At 40.9% G+C, this 20421-nt stretch overlaps 1 protein-coding gene across 1 annotated transcript in view; it reads left to right on the top strand.

The window, feature by feature from the left end:
• exoc4 (exocyst complex component 4) overlaps nt 1–20421 on the top strand; it is a 59664-nt gene that overhangs the window by 7014 nt on the left and 32229 nt on the right. The window contains exons 8-11 of the mRNA XM_037242952.1: nt 235–415; nt 5263–5408; nt 5632–5720; nt 14286–14382. Coding sequence (XP_037098847.1) covers nt 235–415; nt 5263–5408; nt 5632–5720; nt 14286–14382 — 513 coding nt within the window. The remainder of the gene's footprint in view (nt 1–234; nt 416–5262; nt 5409–5631; nt 5721–14285; nt 14383–20421) is intronic.

Genomic DNA, 20421 nt, shown 5'->3' with positions numbered 1-20421 from the left:
TCCCATTATGTTAAATACTGTATACACGGAAAAAAAAAAAAATTGTATGGACTGTAAATGTTCAGCAGATAAATCCATTAATCCAAATTAGAAAAACTGGCCGATTTGTTTGAACTCATTCACTACCATTGACAGCTATAGACGTCAAAGTTCCATTTTTAACTGTTTTGGCAGTTAACGAGTTACTGACTCAAGAAACTTCTTTCTTGGTGCTCTTTGGTGCCCCCTCCACAGTCTTCTGCTGGAGCTGCTGGAGCTCCTTTTTGACAAGTTCAAGGCGGTGTGGCAGGCGCACAGTGTGGTGTTGGCCCACCTGCAGCGCATCGCCGTACAGTGCCCGAGCAGCGCCTACGAGGAGGGCATCAAGCTGTACGAGCAGGCCGACGTTTCTGCCAAGATCCAGACTGTGCTGCAGGTCAGAATTAAGTCAAGAAAGTTAAAATTACATTATTTATTTATTAAGTCTTAGCGGGTTGACCTATCATGATACCTGTTGTTAATCTTCCCATTAGGGATGAGCGAGTATTCGATACTTAGTTAAAAGTATCGAGTAGTCACAACGGCGGTCGATACCATACTTTCGCTGTTTTATTATGAGTAGTACCGTAATTTTCGGACTATAAGTCGCGGTTTTTTTCATAGTTTGGGTGGGGGGGCGACTTATACTCAGGAGCGACTTATATATGTTTTTTTTCACAAATCTTTACTTGATCATTAACACATCACTTACTTACAAGTATAGTTGACCACTTCACATGTTATTTTTAGTATAGTTGATCACTTCACATGCTTTGATATCTTTATCTTGAACATATTCAAAACATGAAAAATAGAGAGAAAAAATCAAATAAAGTAATTAACACTTTAAAGCGCCATATACTCTGGACATGTCCTCTGTCACCAGGATGACATAAAGGACGAGAAATTTGATCGATGGATTTAATGATTTGGAGTGACACAAATGGTTTGATAATATTGTTGTTTATGTGATAGTTATTTAAAATATAGTTTATATATCGTTGTATGGGCCTGTGGAATAATTTGAACTGCGGCGCGGCACACGGCATTGTTGACAAAGGACGATCGATGGATTTAATGAATTGGAGTGACACAGATGGTTTTATAAACGTGTTATTTATGTAATAGTTTTTTTTAAATAACTGAATGTTACGTCAGGCCCGTTCTCAGCTCCTCGTTTGTGTTTGTCACGTTAGCATACCGTATCGTTTAGCCTGTTGTTGCTCGTTCATGTCTGTTCTTGGTGTTGGATTTTGTCGAATAAATTGCCCCCCAAAATGCGACTTATACTCCGGAGCGACTTATACATGTTTTTTTTCACATTTTTGGGCATTTTATGGCTGGTGCGACTTATACTCCGGTGCGACTTATAGTCCGAAAATTACGGTATTTTTTTCTCCAGTAAACAAGCTACAAATATAAAAAAGAATTGTCAATCTCTCCACTTGCTGTTGATTATTTTGTCCCTTCCTTGTTTGCGTTGTCACAGGAGTATCTCAATTTCCCAACACCTCGCGCGCATGTCTTTAATTTCCTCTTTAATCTCATCACTGCCGACAATCACCGAGTGGCATAGAGTGGGAATTAAAATTAGTTCTGCTTTTTTAGTGCCTCTGTAGAATTTTATTGGACGCCGTGATGGATCTTATCTCACAACAGGGTGCAGTTGTGGTTGTTTTAATGGTGAATTGCGATTTTTGTGGGTCTTGATTAGGACGACTTTTGGAATACCCGTGACACACTTTTATTGATTTGAGTTTTGGAGTTTTATTATTGCAGTTTATTTTTTTTTACTTTCCCTCATTTTTTGTTTTCAATTGAGTTGTGAAGGTCAAAGTTCACACTAATAGGTTGCATTGTTGTTTCACAAAACACCTGGCTATCGAACAAGGGTGTGTAGACTTTTTACACCCATTGTACACTAGATGGCTTGGTGACCTATTTTGCTTTTTTTTTTTGGGGGGGGCGCCACGACCAACATTTTGAGTATTTGCTGTGAAAAATGTACCCGAGTCACCGTTTGTTCATCTCTGCTCGTAGTTAGGATTCAATTTGCATTCAGGCCTTTTCAACTCTTTAGCTGCTCTTCAAAGTTGTCTGCTTTTTGGGAGATCACACAGCAGCATCAAGAGCGAGCTTCTTAGATGTGGACTCCGCTTTGATAAGTCCTCTCTTTCTCCCCACTGTGATTTTCCTTTTCTTCCAGGATATCTTTTTGACACATTGCACCCATTTATACCCGTCACAACGCTCCGTCGTTACTTCCTAATCTCGTTTCCTGATCACGTTTGATTTTGTTCCCATTCATATCTCTCGCCGTGAAATGATTATTTAATTGCGGTGAATTAAATCAACAGGAGGTACGTTTGTTTTAATGTGTAGAGAAAAATTAATACAAGAACGTCTTTGCTCCAAATATGCATATCAGCCGAGTGAAAACGAGGCAAATTGAACTGCCAGCAAGGGCGTGTGGAAGACATTCTCTTTTAATTAGATATGAAGAACAACGTCGCTACCTTGTTCACGTCCAACATTTTAATCAATGTGTCACATTTATTCTCCTCGTATTTACATTTTTGCCCGAGCGCGCTGACAACTGCTCCTCTCCATCACATCCGATCGCCCCGCCCGGCATCTGCCACAACAATCCCACTGGAGACTTGATAAAAAAAATAAAAAAAATAAATATGGAATGTTTTCACAGACAATCTCGTGTTGTCGTGTGCCGCGATGTGATCGACCGTGTAAACACCGATGCTGTTTGTATGCTTCGCATATATACGTTATTCTCCCGATCGGATAGATTTTTCTGTCACTTGCCGTACAAGAGTTTTGTTGACTACCAAACTCATTCTGCTGTGACAATAGAAAGTATATTTGAGCTGTGTTCAAATAAAAAAAAAACTTTATTTGACATTTTATTTTCTAAGTTGTCAAGAAGGCCTCCATAAAAAAAATCGACAATATTCTTTATCATGAGATTATTCACTCAAGCTTCGATTCGATTTTCAGTTTCCGATTTTGATTTGATTGTTTTAAAATCTTTTTTAAATTTTACAACCAAATATGTTTTTGTTTTGACATATGCATTTTTTCTCTGTTACATGTTTTTGTAACTTTGTGGAAAAAGAACTTGAAAATGACGATTTAATGAAAGTTTAAATTGATTCTCGATGAATCGTTACCATCCTAGTTTTTAGGTAAATTGCAATTGAAAATTTGGGTTCAACAAACAAAACATTGGGCGTATCAATGCAACCAGTGCAAAAGAGTTAGTCTCTTGCCATGTACCGTATTTTCCGGACTATAAGGCGCACCTAAAAACCTAAAATTTTCTCAAAAGCCGACAGTGCGCCTTATAGTCTGGTGCGCCTTATATATGGACCAAATTTCTAAATTTAAACTGGCCTGAAGCATTGTGTCATGAAATCAATCATAAGTGGCCCCTTGAAGACTATGAATCATGAATCAAAAAGACTATGGATCATTATTTTGTGATTATAAAGTAATTTGTTGCGTCTGAAGTTGAAATAAAAAAGATAAAATGGAGAATGATTTGATTTGGATTAGAAATCTGACATGATGCGCCTTATATAAGGACAACGTTTTAAAATGGGCCATTCATTGAAGGTGCGCCTTATAGTCCGGAAAATACGGTAAATAGAATATTAATATTTGCCCTGGCCATAGTGCATTTTCATTGGAAATTGAAAAATAATAAATTAATAACCGCCACCTGTCCCGCTTCCTCTTGACCCCCTTTTTGACTTTCCTTCAAGTTCTCTCATCAGCAATGTGTTCATCAGTCATTTCCTGCCCTGTAATCACCTGCTCCTTCTCAACTTTATCTCCGGCCCACCGCGTGTCTCTTTCTCGTTGCCGTCCGGTTAATTGCATCCAAAGTTCACGCTGTCAGCGGGCTAATGCAATTTAAGTAGGGTCGGAGACCCTTCTTCTTCTTCTTCATTGCGTTGACATTTATTTCCTATCTCTTAGGTGGTTGCAGGTAAATAGGGCGAGAGGCGGGTTACCATATAAGCTCATCATTAGTAATTAATTCAGTGGGGGGATTAAAAGCAGCGTGAGACAAGTAGCAAACGGTGCCATACAGCGATCACCGTTACACCTATAGAGGTTTACTTTCAAATAAAATCTACACGTTTCTATTACGTGTTCACGGATGCTGTGACGGCTTTGCATTGCATGGTGACAGAGTTGCTCTCTTGCCGTGTTAATTACATCATTACGGGCGGGACGGATCTCCATCTGCCCGGCCATTAGTCCTGTGCCATTCCTGGTCAGACCCGCACCGTGCCGCCAAATTAGACACAGGGCTAAATGGGCCCCCGCTAAATTATGGGGCCATTTGATACGTTGGTGGCGCTATTTCGGAGCATATGTATCGCACCGGCCGAAGATGGGGACGAGGGAGGGAGAAAATAGAACGATTTTGAAAAATGAGAGGTGACGGGAGCAAGCGAGGATAGAATGATGGAGTAGAGGAAGTTAACTTTTCTTAGTCGGACGAGATTCGCAGTGGGTTCATCCTATTGTTAGAAGTTGATAAGATTTTTATGAAGCATGATAAGACAGTGACGAATTTGGCTATGGATCATTAGCTAAAAGGAGGACACGGTCTCAGTCAGTTGTCTTCTGTAGAAAAGTTTGTTTGATTCTTCCCAATTGTTTGAAATTACAGTGATATTAGAGGTGTCAAGATGAATCAATTAATTGTCAAATTAATCGCCTCGTATCATAATAACCGAGTAATCGTTTGAGCCACCATTTGACCTAAAGATTGTCCAAAAGATTTCAAGCTCTCAAAAATAATAATTCTCAGATTTCTGTGAAAGCAGACTGATTTATCTTTTGTGTTTGATCAAAATAAGGTATTTGAAAACATCTGCTTTTACTTTGGAAATAATTATTAATTTTTAAGATTAATTATTTCTTTATTGTGCGGTATTGGTGAACTGTTATCAACATAATCGGTTAATAAACAGTAATTGAGGAAAAAGAAATTTCAATACACTGAAGCAAATAAAATTGTATCCGATTATTTGATTAATTGGTGGAATAATTGATAGAATAATCAAATCTACAAATATTTGATAGTGACAACCCAAAATGATCTTGAAGCAGACATTAACTTGTTTAGACACTTGAAAATTGTTTATTTATTTCAATTAATTTAAAAAATAAATTAAAATTTTTTTTGTTTAAATCATTGTCTCTGTTGACCAGGTGCTGCTGATGGAGTACTTGGACGTGAAGAACAGCCGCAGCGCTACGGAGCCGTCAGCCCAGCTCACCTATGCTAGCACGGGCAGCGAATTTGCCGCTTTTTTCGCCAAGAAGAAACCGCAGCGTGCCAAGCAGTCACTATTCAAGTAAGGGCCGCGCTCATTACGGGCGTACCGTATTTTTCTGACTATGAAACACAGTCTCAATGAACAAATCTATTTTTGGAAGTTTCCAGATGTAGTATCGAGAGCATCTAGTTATAAGGCGCACCGGGTTAAATGTGTCACCTAAAGTCCAGTAATGGGGGTAATATAATGTGTTCCCTGAGACCTTTAGAGCTAGTTAAAGTTTCATTTCCATGCCTCTTAGGTTTGAATCGTCATCCCATGCCATCAGCATGAGTGCCTACTTGAGAGAGCAGAGACGGGAACTCTATAGCAAAAGCGGAGAGCTGCAAGGTGAGGAGCTTGTTTGATCGTGAGAGTGTTGATGATCATCTGGGACGGTGAAAAGTCATGCAAAATGGGATGAAATGTTGAGAAATGTTAACATTTTGAGAGCAGCTTGGGTGGAGGTGATTGACTTTTGAATTTTAAAACTTGTTTTATCGATTTTAGGTTCACAAATTCTGTTTGTGTTCGTTGAATTTATTAACTTTGGAACAGATTGAACAAAAAATATAGTTGAACCTCAATTGGGTTCATGAGCTCATTTTAACCTGAAGCGTTCATAAATCAAGGTGATGTTTCCCATTGAAATGAATGGAAATACAGTTAATTTGTCCCAGCTTCAAAACTAAGTTATACTTGGCTTTTTTAACCAATGGTTAAAAATAAATATAATGGATAATATAAATAAATAAAAATGCACTATAAAGAAATAAAACACGCTCAATTAGGCTAACAAGAAGATTCTGATTCAAGTATTTGCAATCTGTATTCCTTGTCTAATCAATAATTCATTAGTTGATTTTGGCATACCGATCCAGTCAAAGTTGTTTTTTTCTGAAGAAGCAAACACGGTCCATTCGCTAGTCCATTCCAAGACCGTTCGTATATTCAAAATAGTCTGGGGCGGCTGTAACTGTTCGTGTTTAGCCTGCTTATTAGTAAAAATCAGACTCCAATAAAATGATAAAAAGACTCTCCAGAATGGGCCCGGGAACGGGACGCAAGGGAGTACCGATAGCACCTGGACAAAGCGGGTCGAGATATAACACTCTGAAAAAGAAAGGGATAGCAGGGTGACTTTGCAGAATACACCCACTGAGACAGACCTTCAAAACCCTCACACACACACACACACACACGTCCACACACACTCAGCAGTGAGTGAGGGAGCTGCACAGACCCTGGAGAATCAAAGCTGCTCTATTGCTCCTACATCTTCTCTCCCGGACTCGCCATCTCTTTGCCCGTGACCTTGAGGTTTCACTCTGCGGCGCTGTTTGCCCGCAGCCACTCCTACCTTCACACCAAAGCCCCTGTGGAGAATGAAACACTGAAAAAAAAAAGGCAGAGAGGAAAGCTCTTTTTATCTATACCACCAAAAATGCCTCAAAATAGGACACCTTCTGCATGCTAATAAATCAATTATAAATTAGATAAGTTTTATCTATATGTTGATGATAAGGCTGTTAACTATTAATTGAATATTGCGACACCCATGTCACTCACCAGGTCAGGCCCCACCTTCCAGAATGTGACGGTAGGGACCCCAAGTGGACAGAAATAATACCTGCACGGCTGCAGCTCAACATCCGCGATTCTAAAAATATTTGTAGCTAATATAGCACGACAACCTGGTTTGACATCGGTATGATTGTTTGCTATGGATGTAAACCGGGTAAACTTATTTTGTAATTTCAGCTTTTCAATCTTCGTTCGTAGATGCCTAATATGAACAAAAGATTCAAATGGAAAATCCTAGGATGAAAATCAGCCGACGTAACCATAGTGATAAAGACACAAATAATAATGAACACATAAATGATGTAATTTCTTAATAACATTATTCAGGAAATCCAGGCTGACAAGTAAGCAAGATGTTCCATGATGCAAATCCAATACAATCCATTCAAAGATGTTGCCGTACTTGCTAAAATATATTAATCCAGTCGCTATTCTACTGAGTGGATGCCTTTCCTCAGCATAGCAGGAAGAAGCAACACTGATCAACTGTAGATAAAAGAAGAAAAAACCCCCAATAGGCTTGAAATAACAGCTCACTCCCCCCCCCCCCATCTTCCATCTGTCTGCACCTCAGAAAAGAACAGGCAGGATTTGTCTTCTTTTTTTTTTGAGTGGCTGAATGCCTCGGAGCGTTCATAAGAAGATGAGATTTCTCTGGGCTTTCATTTCACCTGTCACAATGCGCCGTCCGCAAAGAACCCGGGCCTCCAGCCTTTTGAACGGCCGCAACGGGATTGAAGCAGTAAGAAATCATTTAGAAAGTGAAATAAGTCCACCGCGATGGTTCGGGGGAAGGGGAGGGAGGGGGAGGTTAAAAGTCATTGTTTTCATCAGGGTCCGGCGAAGAAGCCATTAAGAGATTTCAGACGGGAAGAAATTAGGGGGAGAAAAAAAAAAACATGCATTGAAGACTTCATCCCGCATCAAATAAAATTGGGAGGAAAAGGCGACTGAAATGAGAGATGGAGTTGATGAGTTGCAGTGGCTTCGGGATTTACACGCCACTTCGAGCTTAGTCAAGTGTATCTCGGCGCTTATTTTAAGTCAATAGTGTTATTAGAAAATCAGCTTACCAACATTTGGAAGTGTTAGACTTGATTGCAGGGAATCCTTTGGGTGCAAGTTTGACTTTTTTTAAATTAAAGTTACACTCCTTGGCCATAACATTAAGTGCACTTAATTACTTCTAATACAGTGATCCCTCGCTACTTCGCGTTTCGTTTATCGCGGCTTCACTACATCACTTCACTATTTTTTTCCAAATTAAAAAATCATTTAAAAGTCAAAATAAAACTTCTAAATTGAGGAAACATGTGTCTAACCTTTAGGACAATGTAGTATTGCTCCAAATGTTCATTTACATTCCTTTAGAAGTCTGTTTTCGCGTGTTAGCACGATCGTGAATTAGCATCCTTCCGCTAACTCGTTAGCCTGCCCGGTACTTCTTGTTGGTGACCGTACTTCGCGGATTTCACTTATCGCGGGTGGTTTTTGGAACCAATTATCCGCGATAAACGAGGGATTACTGTATAAAAGCAAATCAGAAAATCAGCCTTTGGCTAGAAATAATGATGTAACTATAATACCAACAGGCATATTATATCTATCCTCTGCGAAGAACAATTACTATTAGCATACTGAGGCGCTGAGCCACTTTTCTGGATGCTTTTCCCTATTGTACTGCCCCCATGTGGCCAAGTGTCACATAACAGCAGGAGCAGCACAATCCCCAATGTATTGAAGCAAAAAAAAATATGATCTCCGATTGGCTCAGTGCATGGTCAAACTCCCCAAACATCTCATCAGCAGCAATTACAAGCTTCACTTTCTTGTTCAAGTAAAGGCGGTCCCTCGGGGGGGCTGGTTGACACGTCAAGCTTTTAATCAACATGTGTGACTGTGCAGTAAACGGGAACCAGCGACGGAGCTGTGTTTGTTTTAATATTACTATTACTTTGAAATGAATGTGTAATATATGTAAGCGCCGGGCCGTATATCAATGCAACGCATGCCGACACATGCGGCGGAAGACATAATTGCCTCTTGCATACTCCGCCACGCATCATACGCTTCAATTAACCCACAAGTCTTTATTACAGCTCCATATGTAGCCATATGTACCGCATTATGTGTGTGTGTGTCTGGATGTCACAGTGTGGGTGTTTACTTCACACCACACCACCTCATCCACTTTCAATCACACTTTCGATGAATAAATGATGAAAGTTACAATTTTGCAGCTGTAGATATGTTACCATGCTCCTCCCCCCCTCCCTTCCACCGTGTTATTGTCTGTTCAGCCGTCTGATGACACGGAATAGCCCGTCGGTCATTTTGGAGGTGAAGTAAGAATATATATATTTTCTCCTCCCAGCCTTTCACCACGCTAAGCCAGTAATATATTTTAAAAATGCTATTTCGTATTGTGTCACGGCCGGTCATTGCGTCGCGTGTAATATTGTCTTGCCCCGGGGAATGTTTGAAGTGACAATCATACCGCAGAGGCGCCGTAAACATAAGCGTGCCCGGCATATGCATGCAAATAAACACACGCTCATGACCTCCCGAGATGTTCACATCTCCCACTCTGAATGTATTTCACACATTCCTCCTTTTGATATTCAAAAACATTGGCGCAAGCAATCTAATTACAAGCAGATTTACCCGCCCACCCCAAACAGCCCTCTGATATGAGAAAATAAGAAAAGTCGTGTGTTGTTTATGTATAAAACCGTAGCCGTCCCCTCGCTAGGGGAGGCGGTCGAAGTGGCGGTCCATGTCAGGCTGCTTTGTGGGACAGAAGGTGCAAATGGAAAAAACGTCTGGAAAGAGGTGTGGTTATCCGTATGGATAAATCAACCAGTGCATTTTTAGTCATTCTATCAAAGACACACACACAAAAAAAAACATACCTTGATGAATCGTTTGACACCCATGTCACTCACAAGGTAGATTCTAATAAACGGCCAGTCAGGTCTACACCGGCGCCCGTGTCACTCACCAGTCCAGGTTCTAAATCAATAGAAACTCAAAGTCACTACAGTACAATCTGAGAATGGTGTTCCGAGGTAGACAAACTGTATCCCCACCCCCCAGTCTTTTTCCTCTCCGCCACCCACGGCAATCAATACCTGACTTCACCTGACCTCGTCATTAAGGTTTAACATATTCATAATACAAACCTCAGAGGAGATTTGAACTTTGTCGGCGGAAAAAAAAGTCGATTTATTATTATTGTTATGGGATTTTAATGCCGAGGGCGCTCGCCTTTGGCTTGCCTTTGCTCTTTTGCAGATATCTAATGTTCAGACTCCGTGGAAATAAATCTAGCCTGTCCTTCTGCAGCATTCTTGTGCTTGTGTCACATGGATGACAGATGAACGCTTACGTAGGCAATCGGAACGCAGTTATGTCATACGCGATGCATTAGACACGGTGTAATTGAACCACACCTCATCTGTATTTCTCGACTCGATAATGTCACAGGGAAACCTCGCTTGTTTTGCAGCCCCCCTATTATCATAGGTAGTGGCTAGTGGTGGCTGTTTTTAACAGAGGGCATAATTGCTTTTGACAGTCATTTTCAAACTAGATCGATGTTACCCAAAATAAGGTTTAAAAATGTACATTATGCACCTAGTTAGCTAGCTTTCTAGCTATTTATCTAGCTATTTAGCTAGATATCTCCCTTGCTAGCTATCTCTCTAACTCACGCTCTCTCAAGCTAGCTATTTAGCTAGATATCTAGCTAACTATTGAGCTAGCTACGTGGATTTTTTTTCCCCTTGACGTCACGTCCTTTGAACTGAATGTCCATCAGACCAATCGCTCGTTGGTATAGCATTGTTCTGCCCTGCCAGCCTACTAGCACCCCTGCTACTTGTCTTTTCTGACACAAAAAAGTTTCGCTTTACAACATATTATGCGCAAGCCGCCAGAAGGCAAAGTAGGACCAAAGTCTTTTCCAAGTTACTCGATCGACAGCAGACGGAGATTACAACAAGGTCGACTTAGTTTGCACAGCGACAAAATGTAATCACAGAGGAAGAGCCGGTCTATTCTCCCGCCAAGCTCAAGCTAATTTCAATTAGCGCAGGAGGTCCTCTCGTCATTGGCGGCTTTGAGCGGCACCTCTGTGTTTACTTTTCATCTCGACGAATTCAGGCAGGAAAGGAACTTGGAAGTTTTTGGTTGGTATCCACATTTAAGCGTATGTGGATGTTGGCATAGCTGATGAACATGCAAAACTTGCATGTAGCAGCATGTAGCGGGTTCCTCACGTGATTTTGTTGTGTTAATTACAAGTAGCAGGCATCAAACACTTCAGTAGAATGTGCAGTTAGAGTTTTTTTTAGATCCCAACTTGTAGCACATTTAAAGAGCACTTCATATTCAGTGAGCTCGTACATTGTTGTCACAGCATCACTGACAGCCGCTCACTCAGTGAAATCCACAGAGCCACGCGAAAACACACGTTTAATAATTAATCCCGCTCATTTCACGCCTGGATATATTTATGCTATTATTTATTTATGCTATTAATTCTCATCAGAGAGTTGGGTTCCCCCGGCTGGCGGAGCACGGGCTTCAAATTAATTTTAATAATGGAAAGCTCTCATTAAGATCCAATCAGACATGAAGGCTGGCTGAGTGGAATAGGATGCCCTCGCACTTGACCAAAAGGTGCATGTATTATTGAGGTGCAGGTGTCAACTCTGGGGATTTGCTGATTATGTGATAATTCCCTCAGAAACTGTTAAACGCTGATGACAAATGAAAATAGAAAAGACGAAAAACCAAAATGCAAAACAGGAAGCACTTAACTTCTGTGTAAATGATTCCGTGACATTTAAAAGTGTCAACTGCTAGCAGGGAATCATCTAATAACTGAAAGATTCTTGAGTAAATACAACGAAGTATTTAATTCAAAGAGCAAGTTTGACGCCTCTTAACTGGAGCACCTAAAAGGGAGCACCTAATAATTTAACAAGAATTGACAATGGGTCTTATAATTAGGTGCGGCTTATATATGGATGTTAAATTTAAGTTGAAAAAAGTCTTTCGTTTCCCGTGTGCCGTATGACCCCGACGCCCCCAAGATATGGAAATTTCTAAAAAATAGACGTATTCATTGAAATGCATTATAATCCTTTGTGCCTAATAGTAAAAAAAAATAATAATGCCGTATTGCATGAATATACTATTACATAGAGCTGAGTGACACACTTGTAAATGAGGGATTATTCCCTATCTTTACTCATCTCTTTCCTTCTCGCTCTCTTTAACACACGCTTGTACGCGCATACGCAAACACCCAAAGTCTCGGGAGACACCGACGTGGCGTTTGATATTACACATGCATTTTCTCTCGCCGTCTAAATCTGGTCAGGGTCCAGAATTCATCGCAGGATCAAACCGACTTTTTCTCATCAAACCCAGGAAAGTGTGGCTAATGCAATTTCACTAAGTCACTGACTGACTTGATTACATGTGGGCCAGGGGAGGGGATGCTAAGGCGCCAACGGGGGTGGGCTGCGGGGGGCTTGTGTGGTGTAGGTAAGTGTGAGGAGATACTGAAAAGCATACTCGTCAAGATTCAGCCGCATTATGATTCATTAGGATTCCTCCCCGAAGCTGCGCTAAGCCGTCCTTCTTCTTCCACACGCCGCTAATCCCGGATGCTCACCCAAGTCCAGACCAACAAAAACATTTTTCTCCAATTATGTGGTGACGGCTGGTAGCAGTCGGGTGCCATCCTGACCCTGTCACGTCCAGACAAGTCTGAAGGAGTCCCATGCATATTAATGCATCTCGCTATTTAATATTCAGCGGTGTTATGCCCTGTTGGCAGCTGCTCCCGGACCCTCATGGATCAGCGAGGTTTCCTCGTGGCTCGCCTCGTCTGACACTGTTGCAGATGTTTAGAGCGTGAAATTAAATTGGTCATTGTCATCGGGGTCTACACACGGGGGAGTTGCTTGTTTGTGTACCTGAGAGCGGTTTACGGTTAGACGAGCAATGAAAACTTCCCAGAAGTATAGGAAGTTGGACAAAGGATGGAAGGTGGCGTCTTTGTTCGTATTCGGCTAATTGAGTCTTAATTGAATTGGCACCAAAGGAAGGAGTCATTTTAGATGACAGCAGATCAAAGTCAGAAGTTCTCTTGAAAGTTGGCAAGGGAATAAAGGCCGACCGACCTCGTCACAGCTCATGAAAATTCACAGAGAATTGTCTCCCGTACGTTTCAAATAAAACATGTTCGATTAGAAATGCATTATTGAGCGCAGCCTGGGGAACAATAGCTTGATATGCATTTGAATGCACGTCGCCGAGGTCACACGGAAGACGCTTCGGCACGGCGCAGAGGTGTCTTTGTGTTCTATCACACAAGCTTTGCAAGGCCATATTGGAAATGGAAATGGAAAAAGGAGAAAACAACACCCGGGCTTTTGTTCCCAAAAACTCACTTTGCCTTTCTTAGACCTCCGTGAAGTTTCTCATTAGCTCATTTAAAGTCACCCAGGATCTCTTGTATGGCTAAATCACAATTTGCTTTCGAACACTGCGTGCGCCTTCATCCGTAGCTCGTATTCCTCCAAGACGTGCATACCTGAACGCGCGATCATTCTTTCCGCCGCGCAGTTTGCCGTATTGACGGAAAGCCACAATTCCGTCTCCCGTCAATTATATCGATTACTTCAGCATGAGCGGAGGTAATGAGCTTCAGTGTTCTTTCTCTCCCCTGTGATATCCGCCTCGTTCCCTTTTCTGCATGAAGCCCCAATCCCCGATCTCCCGCCCCATTGCCCCAGTGTCATTCTGTGCCACCCATGTCGGAGCTTGTTCCCATGATTTCCTGATTAGCCCCTGTTAGCCAAAATGGAGCGTGGGCATGCATTTGATTTTGTGACTCCTGATATTTATTTTTGCTGCTCAGTCTCCCAGCAACCCCGCTGGGTTAGCGTCTGAGCCTCGATGTCAGGAATCAGTCAAAATTGACCTAAAACTAACCAATCCAAAGTGTCGCTTAGTCCACTAGGATAGGCTCCAATTTCACAGCAGAGGGGCGGCCATTATGTCACTCGTGTGACATCACAGTGCCTAAGGGATCTGGAAAGAACCAATCACAGCTCAGCTTGCAAACATCACATGACCAAACTTGGAAAACAGGTGAGCCGGGCTTGGTCGTTACTTGAGCCACTGTCATTTTCAGTTGCTAGCAAGTGGCAAAATGGCCGCCCCATGAGATGGATAGGGAAAAAGTCTTATTTTCCACCCTCCTGTTGTTACAAGTACAAATGTATTTGATCGGGCCACCCTTGTTTTCTGTAGGTGGCGCCGATGACAACCTGATGGAAGGTGGAGAAATGAAGTTTGTGTGTAAACCGGGAGCGAGGAACATCACTGTCATCTTCCAGCCTCTTCTCAGGTACAACACTTTCCACCATGTGTCTGAAAATCAAAATGAATTAGCGGGTAATGGAACTTACTTACCAGAGAAGAAACGCCAACACACTCAAGATGTCAGAGAATCCGGCACGTGACTCGATACCAGTAAAACTCAAACTAATTCTATTTCGGAGCTTCTTAGCGACCATCCATTGATTTGTGACTTTTTAACGTTGATCGACTTAGCGTAAATCGGACTCGATGTAATGCACTGCACCTCCGGTTGGAAATGTTTTGTTGCTGCCCTCCAGCAATTGGAATCGACAGCCGTCTTCGCTTTTACATCGCATTAGATTCAAGTCTTTGGAAGGCCTGCTAGTTTTCTACATAACTCCCCGGAGATTTGCGGGAATCTAATCACGACGACGCCTAATTGAATTGTGATGCTCTGATACATTAGCTTCAAGGCTCCATTAAAGCGAGATGGTTCTTATTTCCTCGCCGTACAATTTGACACCACGCAATGTCTGTTTGTAATGCACAGGGGTGGGATGATGTGGCGAGCTCAGCGAACGTTTTGACGCTCAAAGTGTCTCGAATGCGCCGTTTCCGCTCATCCGCATGGCGACTCAATTCGTAAAACTGAGTGACCGTAAAGACCGCATTAGAAGTATTTTCATGACCCTTCCTTTCGATCCCTCCAGAAATAAACTACCGAAAACAACAACAAAAACTTCTTGCCTACGCTATGTTGTCGATAATAGTTTTGCATCAATCACTAGCAGTCGCTTCGCGTTCCTCTCCTCGCGACTGCGCCGCTGGCACGCCGTGGCTTACAGATGGTTTTCTAATGGCGCAGCTTTGCTGATGGATCGCTAAACCTCCCGCAGCCAGCCGCGCAACTCGTGGCGGCTTTAATGACTAAAGCTTTCGGGTTGCGCACAAGCTGGCTAAATCAGACCTAAACAACTCACGCCAACTTGTGTAATTTGTCAGTCTCCCAAACTCTTGCTAAGATGCGGGCATTTTTCTTTCAACTTCTTCACTCATTCACTGCCAGCAGTTTTCAAAGCAGTTTCCCATATTGTCAGCTGTTTTCAAGAATTTTGTTTGATCTTATGACACATATTTTTTTTTTTTTTGTAACTAACCTCAAATATTCTATATGAAAAATGCTGATGAACATTCAAAACATGCTTTCCATATCGCAAATCTGTAGTTGCCTGATTACGAATGTGCAGAGGTCGACTGTAGTTTTAAGTTGCAATGTTGTTGATCAATAGATGACAGACATGTCTTACATAAATTTTGGAATGATACGCAGGACAAACATGACACCTCAACAAGAATGTGAGTGAGTTGTTTTTTGTGTAAAAGAGTTCTTGCACTTTATGTTTGTAATATTGTGACTTCCTTGTATATTTATTTTGATGCAAGAAAGCCCTTTGCTCTAGAATGACGAATTCACCGGCGGAGGTAAACATTTGGATTGTAGTCGACGATCATGAACGTCCACGGCGGCGAATGGGCTAATGTTGCACAATACATACAAATGCACTCTTTGCAATACGGGGTGTCATTGGGGTCCCCTCTAAGCCATTCATCCCCTGTGCCCGGAATCACTGCAGCAAATCAGCTCGCGCATTAGCCGCCGCCAAGGCCGCCACTTGTTTACCATTCCGTCTTGGACCGTCTAGCAGCAGAAAAGTTGAGAAGGTATGCTCTGGTGCCTTCAAGGTTGCGCGTGTCTGACTCTGAATATGCTGAGGGGGATTATTTATTCCACCGGGCCTTGGATGGCTCTGAATCCCCCTGCTGGTTGGAAGCCCGGGCAGAGAGGGACATCTTAGTCAGACATCGGTAATCAACACAGATGGATTAATTGTAATTGAAAGAAGCAAGTAGGAAAATTATTTCTCTGTTGTTTTTGCATCGATAGTGTCTATCTGCTTAAATTAATTAGCATGAATAATAATATTATAATAATAATAAAAGTAATATAAGACTTTAATAATATAATAACATAATAATTTAATATAATAATGTAATGATATAATAATAATAATAATAATAATAAAAGCCTGATCTCTGAAAATATGACGAGTCCTCAAGTAGCGACTATATGGCTTTGGGGGAGTGTTTGCACGTTACTACATTATTTGACTTGTAGGGTCTCCGGTTGGCATTTCGCTGGTATTTCCACCTCTTGCACTGGACGGGCTTGGCATTTTGAAAAGATTCCGCGAGGGCTGCTAATCTCTCCCACTTCACCCGTCGCACGAAGCCCGAGCGAGGCGATGCTTATGGATGTAAATTAGATAAAAAGATATAGATTAGGGCAATGTTAAACCGGGGGGGCCGACATTATTTTATGGCTCGGGCTCATTAGTAACACGGGAAATGCGTATGAGGGTCTCGCAAAGTTGCAGTGAGGAAAAACTGCCCACAAGGTCAGCGCGTAACAAAGGGCGCTCGGAGGGAGCGGCGAGGGGAAGGACAAAGGAACAAGCCATGAAAGTAATGAGGAGCAGACAGAGAGCTCCATGACAGGAAGAGGACAGAAGGTCCTGGCCACCCGTCGCAGTTGCCTGTGGTGAAAACGGCATCCCACCATGACTCTGCACTAATTTCACACTCTCATTAAATCTCCTCCCCGAGAACAGAAAGAATGGCAAGGTGAAATGGGAGCGTTTTAAAAACACTTATGAAATAATATCCTTGGGGAATATCTCAAATGATTTATCAGGGCTTATTTTGTGTTACACGACTGAATACACTTTTCCTTCAAAATTACAGTCTTGGTGTCTAGACTGTACTTTGATGATTAATTTGTCTGGGCCATTTAAATATTGTTATATTTGAGTGATTTTTTTGACATCTTAACAAAAAGTAGTATCGGTGCGTTTTTCAACATACACTACCCCGCTTAGAACTTCTTTTTCTTTTCTAACTTTATCAGCAGAGTTTTCTCTCCAGTCTCTCTCACCCACACCCATTAAATACTAGAGCGTCGTCAAGAAGGAATTTACACTAGAAAAGGTCACAAGCTCACGCGAGATGAATGAAGTCGACAAAAGAAAGCAACAACGTAGAGGCGGGGAGCAGATGGCGGCGAAAGCACAAAAGGAAAAATGATTAAACAAAAGGGAACAAACGGACAGGTGGGTTGAGAGTAGAAAATGATAAGAGCGAAGAAGAAAGAAAAACGAGAAAGCCTCTTAAATTGCGTCTGTGTTGAATGGCTTGTTAGTCCGCTTTGAATTGGTAGTTTTGTATGAGCGCGCTCGTATTGTTGCTGTAAAACAATGTGCTGGCTGGCCATGGGGAGAAAATGAAAAAGGCCGATAACAAGAGCGCTTAACTGCTAAGTGCTTAACATTAAACACTGCAATATACCCCACTGATGTAAGGGGAAAAAAAATTCAATGTTACAGTGCGCCAGATGAATTGTAGTCATTTCAATAAACTGCAGATTCAACAATTCACCTAAAGGACTCATAAAAATGTTCCGATACTATAACAACCGATACCTTTAAACAGCTAGTCATATACGATTCTGTCTTTGGGTCTTCGAAAAGAGCCGTGTGCTTGCTTCAAGATATTTAGTTAGTTTGTAGTTTACAGTAAAATGAACACAAACTAAAGATCCAAACACAAATAACAGTCTGCTAGCATTAGCTTAAAAGTGACACATAATACACATCATAGATAACAGATAGCATCAATATCGTCGTATGAATCTAAAATAATATTCAAACACTGGCATGTGTTTTTCAGTCTGTTAAAACGGTATATAAACGACATTCTTATTTTAATTAAATATGTAATCAAAGAAATTCATGTTTATCCTTGAGTTAAGTTTAATCCTTAATAACGTTTTATGTCATTTTTGGATGAGTTTGGAAAACATCAAAAACAACAAATTCGACGAAATAATAGACGGCCAGTTCTTCGACCTTGAGGACTGTTTATCGGCAATCCACAGAAATAAAGAAAATATTTTTATTAAGCACATTGGCAATTTTTTTTTATGTTTTGACGGTATGCTATAATTGACAGTTATGCTATTCGGCTAACAAAATTCAAGACGATTAGTCGAAGCAATAAAATCTGAGTAATGTTCAGTCAATCAGCATTTAAAGTTTATTTTTGGTACACTCTTTATTAACACCGTATAATTTTTCTAGACGTTTTAGCCACGAGCTAACAAGAACAAAGTGTGTATTTGGCACGGACGCACACGCATCTCCGATATTAAACCCGTCTTGGCAGGGGTCTTTTCTCCAGCTATAGAAGGCTGGATAAATGCTTTGATTTTGTTTATCCACCCCATAATGGAATCACACTGGGTTCCCGGGGCAACCTGTGAAGCCGACAGTCGTCATCTCGGCCGGGAGCGAGGGACGGACGGGGGCTCTTGAAGGAGTGCTACTTGCCTCAGCGGTAGACGTCCCGTGAAGTTAGCTTTGATGACCTCTAGAGGGAGATAGCAGACGCGGAGAATTGTTGGCCTGTCCCATTAGTGGCTGAAATTGGGCAGGAAGATGTTTTGATCATCCGCCAATCGGTTGTTGCCCCGCCGACGCTCGTGAAATTGCTAACACACAACAAACATGCATTGACCACACACAATTCAGACATTGCAAGTGATTTTGCAATTATTGTGTGAGTTCCAGATTTTCTTTCCTCTATCCTAACCTTCTTCCATCCTTCAATCCTCCCGACAACATGAGCTGCCACTCCGCGTTAGCGTCACATGAGTGAGCCCACATCACAGCGGCCTTTGATTGGAGGCCGGGGGCCTTTCCAGGTCGGCGAGCCGCTCCGTGATAATAACCTTGTTTGATTGCTGGAGCGGCGATGTAATTGATTGATCAGCAAAGCCTTTTGGGGGTTTGTAGGATTCTGGGTAGATTCCAAGGAATGGATGGGTGATGCAAGGGGTTACTTCAACCAAGTACAGTTCAGATTGCCAAAATGCGGTTCAAAAAGGTCAGTCTTGACAAAGTCACCAAGGGTATCCAGTTTTTTCTTGTTTTGAAACCACTGACCAGTGTGTCTAGCTCCTCATTTTAGCTACAATATAAGTATTTACGATTTATGTCCAGTTTGATAATAGTAGTTACATCAACCGTTTTTGTATTTTCAGAGGGGGAGTATAATATTTGTTGTTTTTTCGGAATATTTAAAAAAAATCTACACTTTTTAACGTTTAATTTTTTACCCAGTTATTTGATTGATCATTTATATTTGGTTTATGTTTTGATGTATTTGGTTGATATTTTAAAAAAATATATTGTGATGTAATTTTTGCAATTTTCGACATTTTCTTTCTGCATATTTCACCCCTCGATTTTTTTCTTGGCTGATAGTTTATATTTTCTTATATTTAGTTAGAATTATAACTCATATTTATAAATTATAATAAATTATATACATTTTTTGTTTTTTCTTAATAGTTAATCTAGTTCTACTTTTGTGGCTCACACTTTTTTCAAAATTTTAAAATATATTTTCGTTCAGTATTTTCCCTATTTTTAAAAATGTTGTTCTAATATCTTTGTATTCTATAATTTGTATATTTTTCTCGTAATGTATTTGGATATTTGGATTTTTTTCCCACCAAATCTTTATATTTTTTTAAATCTAATTCTTAAGAGTTAATCTACTCTTCAAGCCCTTTTGTTTAATGTTATTTTCTCTTATTTTAAGGTCTTGTCTAATTGTTCTTTAGCAATAGTTTGAACATTATTTGCACTGGCTCTCGTCAGATCACAGTAGCAACTGAGATTTACTCCAAGTTTTTCCCAAATGATGGGATTTTATTTGGATGCAGTTTTAAAAAACACTTCCTGACCTAAATAAGTGTTTATGATCTCCTAATTGCTCCTTCTATAAATTAGTCCATGATTTTGGATTACCGTTTTTTTCCGTGTATAATACGCCCCCATGTATAATACGCACCCTAACAATGGCATGTTGATGCTGGAAAAAAGCCTGTACCCATGTATAATACGCACCCAATTTTTTTTTTTTTTTTTAATTTTTTTTTTTTTTTCTTTTTTTTTTTAAGTCCCAA

This window comes from Syngnathus acus, chromosome 23 (assembly GCF_901709675.1).
Source record: "Syngnathus acus chromosome 23, fSynAcu1.2, whole genome shotgun sequence".
In the NCBI taxonomy this organism is placed as follows: Eukaryota; Metazoa; Chordata; class Actinopteri; order Syngnathiformes; family Syngnathidae; genus Syngnathus; species Syngnathus acus.
Note: the sequence above shows the minus strand (reverse complement) of the source record. Positions and strands in the feature narration are given on the sequence as shown.